General features: G+C 36.8%; 1 protein-coding gene across 3 annotated transcripts in view; it reads right to left on the bottom strand.

The window, feature by feature from the left end:
* NBEA (neurobeachin) overlaps positions 1 to 23,730 on the bottom strand; it is a 534,050-nt gene that overhangs the window by 367,045 nt on the left and 143,275 nt on the right. For all 3 annotated transcript variants that reach the window (XM_080377534.1, XM_080377536.1, XM_080377535.1), the window contains exons 7-10: positions 21,848 to 21,967; positions 15,437 to 15,583; positions 6,875 to 7,072; positions 6,307 to 6,440 (exon numbers count right to left, since the gene is read on the bottom strand). In XM_080377534.1, coding sequence (XP_080233660.1) covers positions 6,307 to 6,440; positions 6,875 to 7,072; positions 15,437 to 15,583; positions 21,848 to 21,967 — 599 coding nt within the window. The remainder of the gene's footprint in view (positions 1 to 6,306; positions 6,441 to 6,874; positions 7,073 to 15,436; positions 15,584 to 21,847; positions 21,968 to 23,730) is intronic.

Genomic DNA, 23,730 nt, shown 5'->3' with positions numbered 1-23,730 from the left:
ACTACCTTAATTACTTTAAGTTTCATCTTGGACTGTGTATTAAAAGTTATCTTAATTATGCTTTACAAAAAAGCCCCTTTAATTAAAGTAGGCATGTAGCTATAAAGATTTAAGTATGTTCACTAACAACTGATGATTTAACCTTAAGAGGGTATGTTAAAAAAGAATGACACAGTATTTGTTCTGTTTGATTAGGTTTGGAAGGAACCTTTAGAAACTAATTCTATTTGTATTTCCAGCTTCTCCCAAAATAAGACAAAAGGAACATATGATTAACTCCACCACAGGCCGTTAATATGATAACTTTTGAAAACTAATCTTAGCATAAACAGATAAAGTGGTATTAAGGAAAATCATACACCAACAACTAATGCTTTGTTTTTAAACAAAAAAAAAAAAATTATAAGGTATTTGCTCTTAACTTTAATTCAAAACACAATAATGGCTGTATTGAAATACATTATTATTATTAGTAGTAGTATTAGTATTAGTATTATTATTACTCTTAATCTGTTGGCTGCCCATTACATCTCATTGTTAGCGAACAGTTTTAAATGAGTATGGCTGATTCATGAAGTAATTTGTTACTTCATCAGAGTATTTACTAAATGTTTCATAGCATGGACTTAGAAATCCTCAGCAAGAAGCATTAGCAATGTATTAACAATATATTTTGATACACAAGAGATGCAAGATGATCTCCACTTCCTTACTTCACTCCTTCAGGAAGAAAATCAAAGTGCAAAGGATAAGCATGGATTTCAGAAATAATTTTGACTGCACATATAATACTGGTTGGGAATACAAAAAGGGATTTTCATGAAGGCATATTGGCTGTAAATACCTGGGCCAGCTGTGGCAAACAAGAAAATTCTTGAAAGACAGTAGGAGATGACAGGTTACATAAGTGGAATACTACTTGGCATTAACCTTATTTGCTACCATGATCTTGAAGATAAATTCAATGACATTAATGACATTATTAAGAATTACTGGAAACTCATGGATTTTTCATATTAAACTAATTAAAAAATCAAGACATCAAACTGTATTTCCTAACAAGCAGTGTTATTTTGTATCTCTGGAAACTGATAGAAAAACAGTATTTCCTATCAAACTATTCATCTCTCAAAAAGTAGATGCAGCAACACCACTATCTACAGACAGGAACCAAAAAGTCATCATCTGAATATAAAGAATACTGGAAAAAATAAGTACAAATATTAATTGATGAGAGCAAAACACAAAACATCTACAGGAAAAGATGAGAACAGGAGTTGAAATATTATCATTGCCTGCCTCACCAATTCTTCTATTTCACTGACTTACAATAGGTGGGCAATATACTCTGTAACAGGGGCTACCTATAGAAAAAAAGTGAACATAATGTCAGTAATAAAACTGACTGAAAAGATGCCTATGTTTACCTTACTATAAATTTTAGGTGGGTGTATGCATCACCTCCAAGAAAGTTAAGGTGGGCCTAGGCACTACATTTATTTAGTATGATAAACAGTAAAAGTATTTTTAATTTTTATTGCATAGTGCATGTGAACTAGAAAATCCAGTTAGCAACTTCTAGAATAAGTATATAAAGGAATTATTGGAATTCATCTATTTAAGCTCCTTCTACTTTCAAATGTTTTCCCAGTATGGTACAATCCAAAACAACAATCTCATCTGAACCAACACTTCTTATTTGTTCTGTGATGGAACCGAGCCAGTGCCAAAGTCTGTGCACCCAACATGTGTGAGAATTGGTCTGTGTGTCAGTGCTCAGCACACCCAAGTGAGCTCAAAACCACACATGAGAGACCACAAGGGAACAAAGCAAGTCCTTCCTATCATGTCACCCGTATAGTATAATCAAAAGTAACAACAGCATCATAACAGAAAAAAGCGTTGTGCTGGGTTTGCGTGGCAGGTTTTGGTAGGGGGTGGGCTACAGGGGTGGCTTCCGTGAGAAGCTGCCAGAAGCTTCCTCCATGGCCCATGGAGCCAGTGCCAGCTGGCTCCCAGAGGGACCCGCCGCTGGCCAAGGCCGAGCCCACCAGTGATGATGGCAGTGCCTCTGGGGTAACATGTTGAAGAAGTAGGGGGGGGGGAAACCTGGGCAACAGCAATTGCGGCTGGAGAGAAGAATGAGAATATGTGAGCGCAATATCCCCGCAGCCGCCATGGCAGTGCAGGAGGGGCAGGGGGCTCCAGGCCCGGAGCAGAGGTTCCCCCCAGCCCGCGGTGAAGCCCACGCTGAGGCAGGCTGTCCCCCTCAGCCCGGGGAGGCCCACGGAGGAGCAGATCCCCACCGGCAGCCCCTGGAGGCCCCACGCCGGAGCAGGTGGGTGCCCGAGGGAGGCTGTGACCCGTGGGCAGCCCACGCCGGAGCAGCTCCTGGCAGGGCCTGTGGCCCCGCGGGGAGAGGAGCCCGGGCTGGGGCAGGTTTGCTGGCGGGGCTGGGGACCCCGGGGGGACCCGGGCTGGAGCCGGCTGTGCCTGAAGGACGGCACCCGTGGGGGGACCCGGCTGGGGCAGGGTGTGAGGACTGCAGCCCGTGGGAAGGACCCACGTTGAGGTTCATAGAGGACTGTCTCCTGTGGGAAGGACCCCACGCTGGGGCAGGGGCAGAGTTGAGGAGCCTCCCCTGAGGAGGAAGGAGCAGCAGAGGCAGCGTGTGATGAACTGACCACAACCCCATTGCCCATCCCCTGCACCACTGGAGGGAAGGAGGTAAAATCAGGAGTCAAGTTAAGCCTAGGAAGGAGGGAGAGGTGGGAGGAAGGTGTTTTTAAGATTTGGTTTTTATTGTCTCATCATTCTACTCTGACTTAATTGGTAATTAATTAACTAATTTCCCCAAGTTGAGTCTGTTTTGTCCATGACAGTAACTGGTGAATGATCTCTCCCTGTCCTTATCTTGACCCGTGAGCCTTTCAATGCATTTTCTCTCCCCTGTCCAGTTGAGGAGGGGAGTAATTGAGTGGCTTTTGGTAGGCACCTGGTGTCCAGCCATGGTCAACCCACCACAAGCACTCTACATTTATTTTTATTATAGAAACACCTTATTAATCTAAACTGCTACATTTTCTATTCTAACCAGAGTACTGAAAAGGAGGATGAAAAATAGCAACCTTGGTATTCAGGTTGAGGGACCACTCTCCTGAATAGCAGGTGCATCACTTAATCCAAGAAAACATAATTAAGACATAAATGCAGTTTCCATTCTTTCAATTCCTGTGTATGAGAGCACAAGAATTTATATAGCGCTTCAAAAGCAGAATTGTAGGGCATTTCAATACATGGTCTCATGGAAAATGTAGATAAGGCACACAGGGATATATGTATTACAGGAATAAAGCACATTTACAAAGAATGCTATTAAATCATAATGTTGCTATATTCACATTGCCCTGCTTTATAATTAATTTTTTAAATTAATCTATTAATTTAGAATAGATTGAAATTGTGAGTGGATTAAAACAATTAAAAAATGTGTTTCCTCATAGTCCTGTTAACAAACTCCTAATGTTAAAAAACCTAATTAAACAGATAACTGAGAACCTCAAACTTCTTAAACAGATTTTGTTGTGTGCAAGACAGAAGGTGGTGAGAAGGTTCAGAAGAGTACTCTGGAAACCTAGGGCATTTACCCTGCAGTATCAAGCTGTTTGTATTTCCCACCTCCCAGGAACACATTAAGATAAATTGCAGTACAGCTATTCAAGGGACAATTTCCGAGTCCCCCAAGCTGGTTACCAGAAAGAAATTAATTCTACAGCCATAGTAAGCCTTTACAAACGTAAACGGTCTACTATCATCAAACATCATCTGGACCTTTGGGTTTTTTTTTTTTTGCAAAGTGGCATAAAGATTATCTGCTTATAAAAATACATAGATTGTAATGACTAAATGCCAGCTATTTTTCAGAAATAAGTAGTGCATCTCTCTGCTGCTGTTGTAGATATATTTTCATAGGTAGAAAGGTCATAAAGTATCAGGTACAGTTCAACAATAACATTTTGGAGAGGACCAAATAAAGAGAGAAGTCTAAAAAACAAAGGGAGAGAAGGAAAGAACACAGTAAGCACACTTCTTCCCTTATTCCATGCAAAAAATTAATCTTAAATGTAGCCCTGTTTTAGATGTTTGGCCCCTTTCCCCATTATCTTCTTTCCTTGACCCCAGAGATCTTATATTCCTTTGCTTGCCTACTTCCTTGTTCACTTAAACTTTTTTTTAATATATACAACCTAATTAAATCAATATAACAACATAATGCACATACACTTAAACCTATGGTAATTCAACATTTAAATTCCATCTTGTCAAGCAGCCATTTGCTTACAAGTCTTTCAAATATGTTCTTGAGTTAGGATCATATCTTGTTGTATTATGTATTTGTACAAGCATATAGCATAATGAATTACAGATCTCTTCTTAGAATATAATCTAATTACAGAAGAAACGTATTGATTCATTCAAGAACAATTTTTTTTTCCTACTTACGGTTCAACTAAATCCAGAATTGTTCTATACATTTAAAATTGAACTTTACAAATGTTCTCACTCACCGGAAAGATCACACACTTGCAAAGAATTAAGTCTTTATCTGAACTTATTCGACTTACATTAGCTCTCCATTTTTAAACAGACCTAGTTACTGCTTTAACTTTTATTACAGACTCAGCATATTAATTAATGTAGCATATATTTTATTCTTATATATGGGCACAAACACACATAATCTTCCATAAATTGGAATAAAGCATTTTTTCCTGCTGCTGTGCCAGTAAATAAAAACATACAGGGAATTTGTTTTCCAAATTTATTTCAAACCAAGCTTTGTTTTTTTCTAATTCCCTTACTTAACAATACTTCAATGCAATGTGCATACTGGAAAACAGACTACAAAAAAGTAAATAACCCACATGAGCCAAAACACAACCAGCTTTTCTGTCTTTGACATCAAATGAAATAGTTTACACCACTATACTCTTGGATATAGAATTTGTTATTTTTAAGACTGTGGTATTACTTCTAACATTGTACTCAAACATTCTCATGAAATACATTAACTTCTCACACTACAGAAACAAATAAAGACCAGAAACTATCTTAGCTATGTAGATTTAACAAAGGGGAAAACAGATAACTGACAAAATGTCACCAAATTGATTAATTTCTTAAATTAGATTGGGACAAGTGATCTTTCATGAAAAATTATACCAATGTATCACTTTCAGTTTAATTTTTCAAAATCGTAAGCAATTTTAGTATTAATTATTTTGCAGTTAACTGATTTATTACTGAACTATCTAATGCAATGGCAAATATCCAGAATAATTAATAGCAGAGTATTCTAAGCAGCAAAATAAGCCATGTACTCTGAATTATGCATCTATTTTATGAATTTATTCAAATACAGGAGTCAGCATCTGGTGCCCTGAACAGTTTTCTAGCAGACTTTCGTTACATACCACTCTATAGAGAAACACCACACCAGTCCTTCAAGCATTATCTTTTCAGTTTTGATACCTCCAAAGGTTTAGACCACACACTTTGTCCTGACAAGTTTAGACTTCTTGTGTTGCCACTAGAATAGGAGCCTGCCCTGACAAGCAGGTGGCAAGGGATCTTTGCAAAAATAACTACAATTGAGCTAGCTTTGAACATGTCACTGCGGGTACTGACAGACTCCTAAGCCATCCTTTGCAGGCTACATGTGAAGCATTCATCCAACTTCTGTGCAAGCTTTTCAACCTAGGGGTTACTTCCATAGTATCAGAGCAGAGACTTCATGTGTCCCTGTTTAAAACTCTCTTGGTGCACCTCCAGTCACTGTTGCATTTATAACACGGCCACAAAAAAACTGACCATAGCTCTATGACTTTCTGACCATGTATTAATATGGAAGGAGATACCTTTCATTAATTTTGAGTGTTATTAAATATGAACTCAAATGACACAGACTTTGGGAAGGTAAATGACATTGCACTGTCAAGTAAAAGCACGCTGGTTTCTTTTAGAGGTTGCAAGAACTCATGAAACTGTCCTTAAAGACTCTACAGTGATTTGAATTCATTATTTAATCAAATAAATTTTATGCCAGTTCCATCTGGAATCTCATCAGATTAATATAATTTACACACCTCTACAGTAAACTACCTTTTACAAAATAATACTGTTTCCAAAGAAACAAGGGTAAAATGTAAGTCACAGCATTCACAGGAGAAAACAAATCAAACATTCTCACAACAAAACCAAAAATATTCTTAGCTTAATTTAGTTTTTTGCTTGAAAGAGGCTTACCAAACTGTTGTTTCCACCTGACTGTCATGCAGCTGTCGATTGTCTAACTGGGCAAAGAGAGGAAAAAGAACTTGAATCCCTCCAATGGAATGAATTGCGCTGTGAATGGAGTGGGTTACGATAGCTTTCACATCCTAAATTAATAAAATAAATAAACAAAAGGGAAAACCTCAGTCAATATCAGTTTTAAAGGAAAGTTACAAACATAACTTGGGAACACTTTAACAGATAATTTTAAGTGCAAACTAAATCAGATTTGTTTTAGCTTAGTTTCATTACTTATGTTTCAATCATAATCACTATACTTAAAGGAAAACATTAAACAGAAAAACTTCAGCATCATGGCAAACTGTGCCTTATAGTATAAAGTATATATTTCTTAACAAAGAAATGATCATTTTTTGCTCTAGAAAGTGAGCAAAGAAAGAACAGTTCAAATGACAGGTATATTAAGAGCTAAAATAATACAAAACAACAAGGTCTCTGTACACTACCACACAAAACCTCTTATGATCCCAATGATGCTGTGCTAATAGTAATCACAGAACATCGATTTAGCAGCACAAACCTGAAGCATAAGAGCATGGGGGGAGTGTACAAAAATTGAAGGATTTTCCTTTGGTGAGGATTCAAGGCATAGCTGAGCATCAGTAGCCTTCGCATTATATGTAAAAGCAATGCTACTTGCAAGTTTCCCATCGTATAGTACTTGTTTATGGTGCTCAGCCAGATGAATGTCACTCTCAGATTTAAACTTGAATGTGCTCTGAAAAAAAAGAAAACATAAACTTTACAAAGTAAATATTTCAGACAAAATTCTTGCCTCAAAATGTGCAGAAAATACATTGGATTTGAGAGGTAATATAAAAACTGCTAAACTTTGTTTTAATTTTCCAGTAGCTTAATGCTACTGAACAATTAGACAATATTTTTGTTTACTCCACATCAACATGTCAATATAATATTTGGTGGTTTATGTAGTATTATTGCTCTCTCCTTTCAGCATCAGTGTTAACAAGTTCGGAAGTAACTATCTGGAAGAAATGTGTCACATTAAACACCTATAAATATGTTAAAATAAAAAATTGAGCATTCAATGCATTAAAAATAAAGAACAAATTAAATGCCTTGTATTTTAGTTTATATAAACTCACTCAGAACTTTGAATCCTATACCATTTTGATTAAAGGAACAGTTATTTTTAAACAACATTAAAACCATCCATTAAAACACTTTATTAACAGTCAGAAGTATATATAAACAAGTTACTTACACAAAAAAAATCCAAATAAAATTATAAGTGCCATATTTCAGACTAATGTTCTCAAACTCAAAGCTTTTACAAAGGAAGACTGAAAATTTCTGTTTTCTTAAACCTACTATGATTCATATCTGATCTAAAACTATGTTTTCTGGCAACACTGACAAATCAATGAAGCACAAGAAGATAGATTTCTGCCCTTCTGCAAAGCATTGTCAGATTTGCTTGTCACATAACTACTTTTGCATGTAACAACCATTTGACAGTGTCAAAAAGACAACTAGCAGTAACACACAGTACTGTAGTGACACAAGTAAAGCAAAGTTATTAGAAATGACCACCATTTAATTAAGGCAATATATATGTAATGTGTTTCTAAAATCTTTTCACAGTTTAAAATAATTAATCTCTGAGGTTTATCATGAATCATTTTGCTTGTTTTCACTGCATATAGCCATCACAATTCTCTTTATCCCTTTGGTCCTACCAAATCTCTCCCTCCTTCCCCTACGCACTGTAAGAAAACCTATATCATAAAAACATTGAAAGTACTATCACTAGGGGGTTAGTTAAACAGGTTAGAAGAATTAAAAAAGGCAATTTATAGGCTATCAGCTGCTCTTTCCGAACAAAATACAGGTTCCTACTGATTATATAAACCCATAAAACCCATCCAGCTTTAGCAGAGCTCTCAAGGCTGCTGGAAGCCCTGACAAAATTCTCTTGCTTACAGCTACACGATGGGAAAGTGCATCTGCTCAAGTGACTGACACATGGCAATATAGGGTCTTGTGACAAGCATCCATTTGTATGTGGGTCATAAGATTGATGTAGGCTGAACAGACTGGGCACCTGACTGCAGCTGCTGGAGAACCCTTGGAGTGGAACTGTCAGTCAGCCCTGTCCCATGCTTGGTGACTAAGCAGAAGGGAAGCAGCAATGCCATGCTGAAAATATAGGAGATTCAGGTACCATAGCAGAGAATGCAAGTAGGAAGGGCAAAAGTAAGTTAATAGAAAGTGATTTAAGCTACATTTGGCAAAGAAGGAAAATATTTAGCTGCATTACGAGGGGTGTTGCTAGCAGATGGAGGGAGGTGATCTTTCTCCTCTGCTCGGCACTGGTGAGGCCACACCTGGAGTTCTGGGCTCCCCAGTACAAGACAGCTGTGGACTTACTGGAGAGATACCAATGAAGGCCCACTAAAATAATGAAGTGACTGAAGCATCTCTCCTATGAGGAAAGGCTGAGAGAGGGACTGTTCAGCTTGCAGAAAAGAAGCCTCAGGGAAGATCTCATCAATGTGTATAAATATCTGAAGGGAAGATTCAAAGAAGTCACCTTCCTCTTAGCAGTGCCCAGTGACAGGACCAGAGGCAATGGGCACAACTGAAACACAGGAAATTCCCTCTGAATATCAGGATAAAGTTTTCCACTGTGAGGTTGTCCAACAAGGTGGTAGAGTCTCCATCTTTAGAGATATTCAAAAGCTGTCCAAACAGTCCTGGGCAACTAGCTCCAGGTGGCCCTGCCTGAGAAGGGGTTTGGGCCAGATGACTTCCAGAGATCCATTCCAACAATCTCAACCATTCTGTGATTCTGTGATCTGCATTTGGGTTAGGAGTCCAATTTGTAGCGAAGCTCCCAGTGATCCTCACTGCTCTGTTCATACTGCAAAGCTGTTCAGAACCAGAGACTTCCTTTTGGCTGAAACTCAGATGTCCCCCAACTGTTGGTAGTCACTCAGCCCAAAGGATTAGACTACAACCAATCTGACTGAAAAACTGCAATATATACACTATTCAGCCTTCAGCACCAAATGTTTTAATCTAGAAATGTGTTCCTATCGTGCCACACTACTTACTGAAGTAGAAAAACCCAAAGAATGAGTACTAACTATGCTTAGAGCTCCAGAGCTGGCTCTCTGTTGATATGGCTGACTACATCTCACTTATCAGGAAATTACTGCTACAGATTACAGATTTGTCCTGATGAAGGTGATGATGCACTTCTCCCCAGAGGGCGTTTTTAACTATACAGATAAATCTCTGTGCACTTTCTGCCGAGACAGAAATAATTTAGTGATGTCATTGATTTCCAAAGATATCTGCATTATGCATGTACTATATTTTGATGTTTCACCACATGAAAACACTTCTTATCTGGAAATTTTTTCACGCCTATAAGCTTTGTCAGATTCCAAAGCTCAGAACGTTTTACCTCGATGGAGTTTTTCATAACTTTGCCATTTTAAATATGTCAAAGTGTTTCAACACAAAATCTGTATCATTTAATTACCGTGAAATTTCACAACTTTCAAAACTGCTTAAGTTAAAATAAATCCAGTTTTACAAACAAATTTTGTCATTAATCTACCTCCTTGTTTTCAGTGTTTACTATGCCTCAAGAATTTATCAGACAGAACTATTTAAAAGTCAGGCACAAATAAATTATACAATACTGACTCACATTTTTTGGAGAAAAACAAGAATTAAAGGGACATTCTGCCATTAAAGCCTAACAACAGTAATCATAAATTGGAAATGCTAATCTCCTACCCAACAGATTATTATAACAGAATGGAAAGAGAGGCTACAAATTCTGATATATGATACTCTTTTATTAGTAATATGGATTTATAGAAAGATAAAAGAAATGCAGTATGCAAATACTGTACTGGGAACCTGAGAAAATACAACCACAGAGGGACAGCAGAGGCTGTCAAGCATTGACAGCCGAGCCCAGACAGTGGTGGTGAATGGAGTTAACATTCAGCTGGTGACCAGTCACAAAGTGGTGTTCCCCTGGGCTCAGTACTGTGGCCAGTCCTGCTTAAAATATCTTCATTATGATCAGGACAAAGGGATCGAATGCATCCTCAGTAAGTTGGCAGATGACACCAAGTTGGGTAGGAGTGTTGATCTGCTTGAGTGCATGAAGGCTCTGCAGAAGGGTCTGGACAGGCTGGACCTATGGGCCAAGGCCAATTGTATGAAGTTCCAGAAGAAGTGCTGGGTCCTGCATTTGGATGACAACAGCCCCACACAAGGCTACAGGCTTGGGGCAGAGTGGCTGGGAAGCTGCCTGATGGAAAAGGTCCTGGGGGTGCTGGTTGACAGACACTGAACATGAGCCAGCAGTGTGCCCAGGTGGCCAAGGCGGCCAGTAGCATCCTGGCTTACATCCAAAACAGCATGGCCAGCAGGACAAGGGAAGTAACGGGTCCCTCTGTACTCAGCACTGGTGAGGCCGCGCCTTGAATCCTGTGTTCCGTGTTGGGCCCCTCGCTGCAGGAGGGACGTCGAGGTGCTGGAGCGTGTCCAGAGAAGGGCAACGGGCTGGAGCACAAGTCTGATGAGGAGCAGCTGAGGGAGCTGGGGGTGTTCAGCCTGGAGAGGAGGATGCTGAGGGGAGACCTTATCCCTCTCTACAGCTGCCTGAAGGGGGGCTGTAGGCAGGTGGGGTTCAGTCTCTTCTCCCACATAACAAGCGACAGGACAAGAGGAAACAGCCTCAAGTTGCACCAGAGGAAGTTTAGATTGGATGTTAGGAAAAATTTCTTCACTGAAAGGGTGGTAGAGCATTGGAACAGGCTGCCCAGGGAGGTGGTGGAATCACCACCCCTGGAGGTGTTTAAAAAATGTGTAACACAGTGTTTAGGGACATGGTTTAGAAATGGACATGGCAGTCCTGGGTTAATGGTTGGACCTGATGATCTCAAAGATCTTATGATCACCTAAATGATTCTATGGTATGAGGTCAAACTGCAAATGGTTAGTTACTGGTCGCTGAAGGAATGAAACTTTGAGATCTGGTACAAGCAGTATGATGACATAAAGACAGCAAAGAAGAGCCTTAGATTTAGCATATTCTACACATGGTTAAAAATATATACAGGATCCATAAAGAAGGTATAAAGGGTAGGTTTTGCTCCTACAGGAATAGGAGAGGGAACAGAGAGGGATGAGAATTACTCCAGCACTGTCCTCTCCAGTAAAAGCAACTGTGCTTGATCAAGACCACTACTCAAACACCAGCAGCTCTCCCCTCTCCTTTAGCAGCAAGAGTGGTGCTTTTTTATTTCCCATTCACCCCTTTTTGCTACTGTAGGTTCAGCAATCACACACAAAATACCATCTTGCACGATGTAATTGACTTAAGCAAATTTGAATTTTCCAGAGTATTTTGTGTGTCTGTATGTGCATGCACAAATGCATTTTTACTCCATCCTTTGTACATGACAAAAAGATTTATACTGTAGCAGTGATCAAGAGCAAACTCAGATGCAGCAACATATGGAATAATCTGACAACTCATTTTGAAATGCCTAAGAGGAGTGGCACAGATGTGACAGTGCTATAAGGACAGGGCTTTATTGAAACATCCCTTTATAAACAGCACCAAGCACTGCATATCAGATGCATCTCTTCCTTCCTTGCCCCTCTACTCTGTGTTTATCAGCCCCTCAGGATCCCAGCTGAGGCATGCTTCTCTCTCTTCTTTGCTGCCTGGAAACAATGATGGGTAGCAGAAAAAGCACAGTGACAGCAAGGATACTGCTCTCATTTCCTTTTTCCTTCTTCAATCTCAAGCAACTGAAAGTGTCAACATTGTAGGTAAAAGTCCTGTACAGCAATTGCAAGACTCAAAAAGAGGATGCTTTATTACAGATAAAATCTGCAAATACAAATGTAAAGTTCTACTACACTTTTACTAAATTTAACTTAAAATTTCAAGAAACTTTACGGATGAATTTGGGAAGACTTAACAAGAAAGAGGCAAATCACATAGTTCTACTGCCAGTGTATTTTCCTCTCTTCCCCTTTTAAAAGTTTGATTATGTGTTATTTCTATGCAATAGTTACTAAGCATGGCAGCTTTTCAATATTGCTACTCACACAATCACTGTAACACTTTTGTTCAAAAAACCCCAAAGGCCTTTTGATAGAATTGAAGATTTAGTATTTAAAAGTAAACGATCTATTATTTTTTTATATATATATTAAAGCATGCTGGTTACAACTAAATGTATTCAGAAGGACACGTTGAGCGAGACCAGCATGGAAGTATCATGAACTGTTTCTACGTTACAATGTTCTGTAATAAGCATGTAATGTATAATAATAATACAAATATTACGTATATAAAAGATAAAATATTCTATAAAAATAGTAAATAAATCTTATTTTAATGGCTTCTCTAGTTCATCCTAAAATCTGGTGCTTCTACTTGCATCACAGAATAGGGGTGCAACAAGGTACAACAGATTCACTTTTCTTTGTAGATCGAGATCTGACTTTTCCTGAACTTTGTGGCTCTGGTGTTATTTGCAACATTACATACTACCTATATTAAAAAATTTACACCTACTGCACTGTCCTGAGTTCTGGCATGTTGGTAGAGTATGCAGATTTTTCTGTATTCCACAGGTCTTAATGGCACTCATTGTAGGATACAGACATTAGGAATGATTGTTAGGGTAGCCAAATAGAGAGGCAAAATCATAGTCTCTTATGGACAAAGCAGGCAGAGCACAAAATGAGGAATGGTCACTTTCCCTAAAGAATCAGAAACCTGGGATATAGTGGACTAAAGTAAGAATTGCAAATCAAAGGAACTACCAGAGACAGTTGTAAGAAAGAAAAAACATCTGTATTAAGACAGTCTCCAAAAATCTGCAAGTATTTTGAATGATCATCCTTTGGGAGAAAAGCTTTGGCACAACCAGAGTTCACAATGAATCTAGAATAGTGGACCTTTTGCAAAAGCTGAATAGTTGATTCTTCCAGTTGGCTAACAGTACCAACAACTGGAATGAACAGGACATGTAGTTAGTTAACTACTTAAGAAAAGGTTCTGAAAGGTCAGTTTGCATCAGCAAGTTAGGTGAGAGCAAGAATGTGATCTCTAATGCCAAGCAATTTGAGCTAAATGTCAATTGGGGCCCCCTGGACTATGAAACAACCATACTGAAGTGTTCTGAACTGATGGACATTTGCACCCACACAGAATCTGAAAGGATTTACAGAAATAAACTTAACTGAGACACATAAGAGGCAAGCTTGGAGTGAAAGCTACAGTCAGTGACCTGAGAACTCTAAATGACAGGATGTGGTTCCTTTTTTTTGGTTGTGAGTAGACCTTGAGTTAGAAGTTGATAAAAAAAGTGCTATTTTGTCTTATTTTTTGGAAATAAGGAAGTTAAAGAAAGAAACTGTGTTATTTCTGGGGTCCTGCTCTAAGAACCTGGTCTTTTAAAAGGCTACTAATAAAATATACTTTCAGATTCTTAGACAAGGAAGGAAACTACTCTAGAAAGGAAGGCAGAATTAACTGTACTGGCAACATGACCTAAACCTAAAACCATGATATACCAAAGAATATCCCCAAAGTATTAAACTTCATTTAACTGACATTTTACAAAAAACAGTAAGAAGCTACAGGTGTGAAGAAGTGTAGTTTAATGGAAGTCTATGAATCAAGCAAGGTAATTTGACAACACTGTAATAAAGTTAGTGCAGTAACTACTGGAATTGTCATTTAGCATGAAAGCATGTATGCCTCATGAACCCCTTCAACACTCACAAAATATGACATAATAATTTTAACTTCTTGAAACAAATGAAAGCATTATTCCTATTTGATATAACTTCAGTATATGGCTGCAAATACACTTAATAAATTAATAAAGTTTTACTACATTTACTATGAAGAAGTAAAAAGTTACATTACTTTCTTTTGCATGACCACAAAAACATTTGCAGAAATATTTGTTCAAACAAAATAGAGTATTAAGTTTGGAATAAAGTATTCCTTGTTTGCGCAGGTGATGCAGTTCTCTTGACTAACTGAACTTTTCTAATTTCAAGGCAGTCAACAATTTCAAGCAACAATCAACTGTATGCAATAGACTTCCTCTTCTCCAAGTAACCTTGACACATTTAGCTATTCACACTACATCCACACCATAAAAGATGAAAATATCAACTTGTCACTGTCATTCTAGTGTTAGCTGTGTTCAAATGATTTAAAGCAATCATTTTCAGCACATCAAATTAATAGTATTAGAATCTAAATGCTGATTTTTACTTGCTTTTAAAACCTTTGTGCTTTCAGAGTATATAATACATCCTAAAAAACCCTGAAAATATACTTCAGATGATACCACAAATTTCACAAATCAGAAAAAGAAAATTTGGGAATAATTGAAAGTAGAAATTCAATATGTTTCACTGGGATTAGATTCATTTTCAAGCCTTCTCCATTAGGCAGTTTCTGCAGACTTCTGCAAAGTATCTGTTGTTTTTCGTGATGAAATACTGCTATACACAGCTATTCCAATTCATAAGGGATTATTCATACTAGAGATGCAAGTTTATGCATGCACCATTAATTTATCCAATCTGTCCCCTAAATGTCACTGGCAAAGCATGAGTAAAAAAGTTCTTTTACTTCAGCAGAACTATTTGAACCTGTGCATTTGAAAATAATTGGTTTATTATGCCTTGCTGAAAGTTAATCTGCCTTAACTCAGGTTTTAAACACAAACAGGAGAGAAGAAAGTTATTCCCCTGGTATTCAGTACACCAATTACAAAATTGTTCTAATCTGATTGTGATCTAAAGTAAAAAAATTCACATACAAACATGTTTCAGCTACACTTTAAAGAAACAACTTGCATCTTTCAAAAAGCTCATGGAAATTAAGGTTAGTTAGGATACTTGAAGAAACAGTCTTCTTTTGCTGAAAACAAATCACATAGCTCTGGGTGAACCTAGGAGGAATATTTACATGCATATATATCTTTCAACTACATCTATCAAATTATTTTCCTTTCATAGCTTTAATTTTTTTATGATTCTTTGTTACCTTGTATCCAGGTCCTAACTGATGTATTGCAAAAATCTGTGCTGGGTTGAGTGCTTCAGTGAATACATATACTGCTCCAAGCTGGCCGCAGAACACTCTATTAGCATCAGCAGTCTCCGAAGAGCCAAGAAAACATTTGTCATAGCTCTGTATCAGGAAGAGGCAATGTTAATAAAGTCTGGTCATACAAACTATACAATGAAATAACATTTGTGTACAGTTACTGAAGCAAAAAACCTAAGGCAGTCTCTAGTAAAGAAAATAAATCAATCATTTATTACTTCAGTACCTGATTCCCTGTAGTGAAGAACTTCAACTTGAATAGCGTAGAGTTAATTGTTTTATGGGTCAGTATTACAATGCTGTTGACTGGCTACTAGGATTTGATTTTTATTAATTGTTCAACATAAAACAGAGAAAACTACAACAGCACATTCAAGTACCAAATAACCTTCCCTACCGCTTTCTAGGAAATAGGAAAGTCCTTGTAATTATTATTCCAAGTTCCTTGTAATAATAATCAGAACTCTTACTGCTAACACATAAGAACATGTACTGAAATGCACTCTTCTTTCACTGTTCTGCTAACAGAGCTAAACATCTCTAGCAGAAAAAACACCAAATATGAATTTTTGTAGTTTGCAACTGGTGCAGTCTTCCTTCGTGACTGCAGCCTATGATGATTTGGTTTGACCTTAAACTCCTCTTCTGTCTTCTTCCACGGTCACAAGAATTATTTTCCATTCTTCCTTCCAACAACTACCCCTCTGAACAAAGACCTTCTGCAGTTTTCCATCTGTCCATTTCTTATTATTTCAGATTTGAAGTGGGGTTTTTTTTGTGGCTTTTGGGGTTTTTTTCCAATTTAAATTTATTTTGCAAGAATTACGTGAAGTTATTCTGGTGCTTCCAGAAAAAGAGGCTTTGAGATGAAGCAAAGCTTAGAATTTAACTGTCTAGAATAAAGATCTGGGGAACTGGAAAAAGACACAGCACAAGAGGAGAACAACAGAAAGCATAAGGATCTTTGCAAGGCTAGTCCCTTAGCTTCCTTGAGTCACATGTACTTTATTTAACAGAAACAAGGATCAGGCCTCACTTTTTGAGCTGAATCAGCAAACCAGTAGAATCAGCATTAGGAAGCCTGCTTTTTCATCCTGCTTGGCTGTTGCTGAGTTTCACCCTAAGAAAAACTTCTGTAGTCTGGAGAATGGAATCAAATATGGTGACACGCCACCGCAGTGGATCGAGGTGGATAAGCTATTAACAAGGAAAAGGGGACTCTGTCTACAGGGTTAGGAGGAAGTCAAAGATCTAGAGGCCAGCTTTGCAATGAGGTGAGGTAACAGGTATCCAGGATTTTATCTCCGACTTATCCTCCTTTTGACCAAACACCTCTTTGAATTTTTTTTCCCTTGGGATTGCTAAACTTGTAATAATTGTTTTGGACAAACCTAAAAAATTTCTGAAAAAAAACTACACCAAAGTTGGTTCACAAAGTCCTACCCAGGATGCATAGTGCAAAAGAAGGGCTATGAGACCACTCTGACTACTGGTAAATCTAATGGTGAAACTTCCTAACAGTTTTCAGTTAGTTCATTAAAGTCTTCCTTAGCCTTGAAGGCTTTATTGACACCTGCGCCACTACTGTCAGAGAGTGTTAAGTCAATTCATGTTGAGCAATTGCCATTTTTTATGGTTATTTGAGGAATCTGAATGCTGATGCCACCCTTTTTCCTAGTTTATACTTAACAAATTCCGAGATCTACATTCCTGCCTATTACAAGGGTATTTTCCTGGCCTCTTCTAGATAACATTAATTGTACAACATGCATCATAGTTTTCAATGGAATCTGAGTTTTACATATAATTACATTCCAGGTCTGTTTGCCTGTAGTAATTACCAGTTCTGTCTGTTTTCATTCTTACCAGATTATACTTTCCCATTTTCTGGTGTTTCATTCTGGATTAAGTGCTTCCATTATTTTTAATTGGAGGGGAGGGCTAACTCCTGATCTTCTGGTAATTTATATTCACTTCTGCTCCAGATGCCAATCAGTAGACCTGATATATTTATTTATTTATTTTAAAATCAGCACCTAATACTCATAGCTCATTTGCTCTTCCTCCAACTATCTCACATTTCCACAGTTTTATACCCGACTGATACCAACAGATCCAAGTCTGCCTATTTCTGTACATCCCTGGTAACATGTCATTAATGACCCTAAGATGAGATGACTAATAGATCTGCTTCATTAAGTGCCTTGGCCCAAATCCTCCTATTTTATTTACATAAAAAAATAAACTCTTGGAACTTATGGGCTTGTTACTTAAGGACATAACTGTATCCTTAATATTCTTGATGCTTATAGGCCTTTTTTCAAATGCAGCCCAAGTGCTATTGATAGAATCAACTTGTTGGCTTTCCAGTCCTTCTAGTTTCCTTATCCTACAACAGAAATGTAAGCTGACAGATGTCAGGACATCATCAAAACTATCTTCATTCAGCTATCTGAACAAAAATCTTCCACCAAACCCCAGTATCCCCAAATTCTACACCTTGAAGAGGCATTTTGTGCTTTCTCTCATGTTACTTCCCATAACTGGGGAGAATTCCTAACAGCCAAACTCTTCCAGTTTAACTTCTGTCCCCAAGTGTATTTGAACTCTTATAAATAATTAACTCCATAGGCATACAGAGCTGATCATGATTACTGACCAGCCAGCAACTGCACACATTTGATTATGTTGTACTCTGTCATGCATTTCATGTCATCTTTTTGCCATAATCTCTAGCTATATCTACTCTTTGGAATATAAACTCAATGAGTTATTTACCACTAGCTACTGTATCTTATGTAGCACACAATGAATCTCAGCATTGCTATATTTTTGTATTTCATTAAATAGGAACAATGAAGTTAAAACCAAAACCACCTCTATAGAAACTATCAGCAACATTCACAATAGAAACAGCTATACAAAAAAATTTACAGTGTCTTCCCCTTTTTCACCCACTCTCATATCTTACCTCTAACATTCAGGCTGAACATTGTGCAATATTTAATACATGGAAGTCCCCTCCAAAAAAAAATTTTTTTTTGAACAACGTTTGAGTGATTTAGAGTTTTGTAAAGATGACACATTTTGCAAATCCCTAGATGAAAAATGTCTATTAGGACAACACACATTGTTGTCTTACAACGTGAAGAATACAGGTGTGAAGCCTTAATGACTACTTCATGTTATATCCTGTATCTTGCTGCTCCTATTACAGAAATAGTTAAGAACCCAGTGATTTCATGGCTGAGTATAAATAAGAATGAATTAGAAGAAGTACAAAGGAAAAAAACAAAACAATAAAATTTTAAAACCCCGTATTTTTAAACTTTCACCCTTTTTGTCATCACCATCTTTACTTCAGTGTCTTCCAGGGTACATACAAAAATTGTAGACTGAGGTATTCTTCAGTGCTTGTTTGGATACAAGAGGTGAATGTCAGACATTGAAAAAAAATGTCATAAAAATATAAGATAATTGTAATGAAAGATCAATCTGTGAAAAAAATAAATTCAGTCTCTACCAATAAAAAAATCTATCCTTGTAAAAAAAAATATATAATGAAGACAAGACTTTTCAGTTGCTCACTGTGTTAAAGCTACCACTGAACAAAATGCACCATGAATAAATATTATTTTAGATGAATAAAATATTAGATTTGCATTATTGAGCTTTAAGATTAACTGATTTTTTTTAAAGCATAGATTTGTTTTAAACACTGAATCTCAATTATCTCACAATGTTCTTGTATAAAAAAAGACTGAAAAGAGTAAATGCACTTAGTTAACAACATGCAACTCCTGCACCTTTCTCAGTTTCCATTATCATCTTTCGCAACCTGTACTGCTATGTCTGTCAGTATAATCTACAGATATAGTTATGCACAATGTAAGATGTAAAGAAAGAATGATTAGCACGTTTGCGTAGTTTTTTCTTTTCCCCAAAAGGTATTATGGTAAGGCATTTTCTTGTCATCTTGCAGGAGACTGAAGTTATGTCCAAGTGGATATATGGAAGAGTATGAAGGCAGAAGTTAACAAAGAGCCAGATCATTTCTCAAGACTTTTCAAGGGAATGCTTCTAACAACTCAATCTTTATAAGAAACAAGAAAGTTCTAATAGTTAAAACAAGAGCTTCTCTTCCTAGCTAATGTGTAATAGTGCTAAGGAGTCTCCATACACCCCCCTCCTATTTTCCTTTTCATGCCTTTTATACAGTTGCACCCATACACCTTTCCTGAATTTCTCTTACTTTCTTCTCTGTTTCCTCCTTCTACTATAACAGGTTTTTGTTATTAAAAAAATAGAGACCTAATGATAACTAGTGTCTTTCATAACTTAATCTATTCTCCAGCAAAGTAAAACTTTAGCAGAAACTTAAAAGACATCAAAACGTCTAAAGCTCAGTAAACTAATCCCACCTTAAGAAAAGATTGTATTTCTGTTACATGAGAAAGCACAAAGGAATACTGTGAAGAAAATAAGATTAGAAGGAACAGCTTTTCCTGCTAAGCATTTATCCTTAAGGATTACAGATCCCCACAACATGTAACTAGTAACTCAGCCCAGATCCTTTGAGACGTCCACTGGCTTTTCAATCATCAAATTCTCACCTATCACCAAAATGTTTATATTACCAAGGAGAAACCACGGTCTGTAAAAGCTGAAAGGCTTGCCTTTTCCTGTAAGTAGAAATGCTACCAAGAAATCAAAAAATGATGATCAGAAGCTTTGGCAAGCAGAACCCTCCATGTAATATTTAAACTCTCCCTTTCAAATCCAATTTTGCCTCTAGAATTTAGCAAAAGACAGTTAATTTCCTTAAGTAGAAAAGAGCTTCCTTATCCTACACAGGCAGTCAGAAAAAAACGAGAGTTATATTATAAATAAGAAATAACAAAAATGTAGCAAGCTGATGAATCAAGCATCTCTGAACTTCTCACACAGCTTTAGCTGAAGGCAAAGCACAAGAGAATCATTTCCCCATCTAAAACTTTGGGCCAGAAAGAGTGCCTATTTCTGCATCATTAGGTGTAGATTCTCAAACCTTCCAAAGCAGAAGGTACAAAAGGAGAGCCGAAAAAACAACAAAAAAGAAACTTATATAGAATTCATTAAAAGAACTTAAATATAATTTTAATATAAAAAATACAAAAAGGATGCATTTCCTCTAAAAAATTGTTGAACTCAGTCCAATTAAGAGACACAGGTGTATTTACAGGTATACACGTAATCTTCTCCAAGTAAAAATGACTGGTTTCTGCCTGTGGGACAAGCAGATGCAAGATTGCTGTGTCTTTGCTCTGGGCCAACTAACGCTATGCAACAGTACGTCTCTCAGTATCTTTTAACTGGTTTGGATAGCCGATAAGGGAGGACACCTCTCTGTAAATGTTTACTACCCAAGAAAATTGCTTAGTATTTCAGGTATGAAATCTTGTAGCAGTTAATTTATACTTGCTAACAATATTAATTTAATATAAATACCTTAACACTTAGCACAGCATTTTACTATTGCCAAGTCAAACAATAAAAGGCAAAATATGCTTGTTACTGGGAGACAGATGCAAGATTTCAGACTTCGCTTAATACTGTAAATACCTTGACACTTCTCCACCCTTCTGTTTTCTAGCTTTTACTTTTTGTCTTGCTATCCTGTTAGTTTAAAACTGTAAACTCTGCATAGAAGAAATGATCTCTTACTAAATATATACAGTGATTAAAATAATATGACTGTGAACATAGCTCAGGCTATTCAGTTTTACTGCAATTAAAAAAAACTATTTAAAATTTAACGTTCAATAACACAAAAAGCATAGAAATCTTTTAACCATTAACAAATAACTTCTGTTGAATCCAGCACAGAACTTAACGTGATACAAAAATGAGTACATTTGTATACGTTGGCAGTATGCATAGTAATTTAGCAGAATTAATCAGTTTTTCTTAAGGACTTTTCTCAAGCTAAATCTGTAAAATCTGTAACTCTTAACACATTTTCCTGTAGAAAAAGCTAAGTATTAATCCATTGTTATCAGTGTTCTCTATACAGTATCACATATTAAAAAGATTAGCTATAATAGTCTCTCCAAACAAAATCTCTGAAAATTTAATTAAAATAGCTATGCAAAATACAGGCAAAAAAAATCCCAAGTATTCTAAAAATATGTGTGATATATAGAACCAATAATATACATTTTATTAAATACATAACTAAGGAAGATAAAGGAGAAAGTTAAAAAAAGATACAAAATTTGAAAAGACCTAGAGAAAACATAGTACATTTTTTCTTTTTCAATTTACCTTAAAATGAAAAGCTATGAAAATGGAAGAAAAATAAAGTCTTACATCGTTTGTGTTAACATGCCAGGCCATGTCACCATAGGATACCAGCTGACCATTCACGTAACATCGTATTTCACTGTTTCTCCATCGATTATAGATGTGTACGATGCTTATCATGTACCACTGGAAAGACATGAAAAATCAGTATACAGTGGCAGTTTTTTTGTGCTATCAGACATGAAGTTAATGAATAGCATTAAAAATAAGTAACTAGTCTTGTAAATTTATACAAACAGATGAATTTTTGCAAACTCTTAATATTAAAAGTCAAGTCAGTGAAACTTCAAGTTCAGTCAGTGGAAACATGCCTAAATGTAATAATAAATCTACCTGCTTTCCTTTATGGGATTAGAGCCAAAAATGCATACATACAATTAAAAACTTGATTACACTTCCATTCCTGAAAGTGTAATTTAATTTAAACACTACAGGCTGTAACAAAAAATACAACTGAGTTCTGATGGGAAATACAGTTCTATGTGCACCTACCTTAAAAAATTCATATCACATATCTCTGCCTTTTCATCATAGCTCTCTGACAGAAATTTTTAAATAAAAGGAAAAATTTCACAGCAGCAAATTTTACAGTCCAGTTTAAGACACCATCCTGGACTGCTTCATGCAATTTTCTTCCTCTGTTCTTTACCATTTCACCAATTTTTGGACAACTGTCATACCATTAAAAATGCATTACATAATCAAACACAGAAAGTACCACAGTAAAATGCTCCCTAGTACAGCTATGGTGATCTTTGAAATAATCTGTTCAACAGGAAACATTATGTCAGAGTTCAAGAAGAAGACCTTAAGTTCCCTTTAAAACCAAACCTTTAAACTCATCTCAGACTAGGAATGGAAATTTAATCTGTGAAGTCTGCAAATCAGCTCATGCTTAACTGTAATGGGTGTCTGTATTATTTCAAAATATTTACAAACCAGACAAAAATGGGCATATTGGAGAAAGTCCAGAAAGGGCCACAAAGATTATTAAGTGACTGAAGCCTCTGATACATGAGGAGAGGCTGAGATATGGGTCTGTTTAGCCTGGAGAACAGAAGGCTCAGCGGGATCTTATCCATGTGTATAAATACTTGATGGGCAGGGGATAAAGCAGACTGAGCCAGAGACTTCTGTATCCGGTGAAAGGACACGAGGCAATGGGCACAAACTGAAATACAGGAAACCTCATTTAAATGTATGTATGAAGGTGGTAGTAAGCAGTAAGGATAGTCAAAGACTAGCACAGGTTGCTCAGAGAAGCTGTTGAGTCTCCTTGCTTAGAGATACTCAAAACCTGACCAGACAATGTCCAGAGCAATCTCATCTAGGTGGGCCTTGGAACAGGGAGTGACAGCAGACTGTCTGAAAACATCCCTTTCCAACCTCATTGATTCTGTGAAAAAGTCAGCTCATCCATTTTGAAAACACCAGTTCATATTCTAATAATTTGGAACAGTAATTTACAATTTACTTGTCTTCCTTTTCTTGGTATCTGTTTCATTTCTTTTGTTTTCTATGTTCAGCTAAGTCTCTTTTTTTCAAAGCTGAAAACTTTTGCATCTCTTGGAGCATTATTTTAACAAAGTCACTTGGTGTATCTCTCCCTGAGCAGGGGTAAGTAGATACAGAGCCTACTAATAGAAAAATCTTCCTCTCTGTATCAGAGAAATTAAAAGCATAAAGTTTTCACGTGATGATTTTGAAATCAGAGCACAGAATTAAAAATAAGAAAAGCATGCAGCAAAATATATTTTGACAATAATTGTTGCAGTAGTCCTTGAATTGAGTTATATTCTATTATAAATCTGTAGTATCTGTATATACATACTAGAATACACATATTTTTCCATATCTGTTTCCAGGTCTTTAAAAATAAGTCTTCGGTT

Source organism: Falco punctatus, assembly GCF_963210335.1.
Source record: "Falco punctatus genome assembly, chromosome: 2".
NCBI lineage: Eukaryota > Metazoa > Chordata > Aves > Falconiformes > Falconidae > Falco > Falco punctatus.
This window is presented reverse-complemented; position numbering and strand designations above follow the sequence as displayed.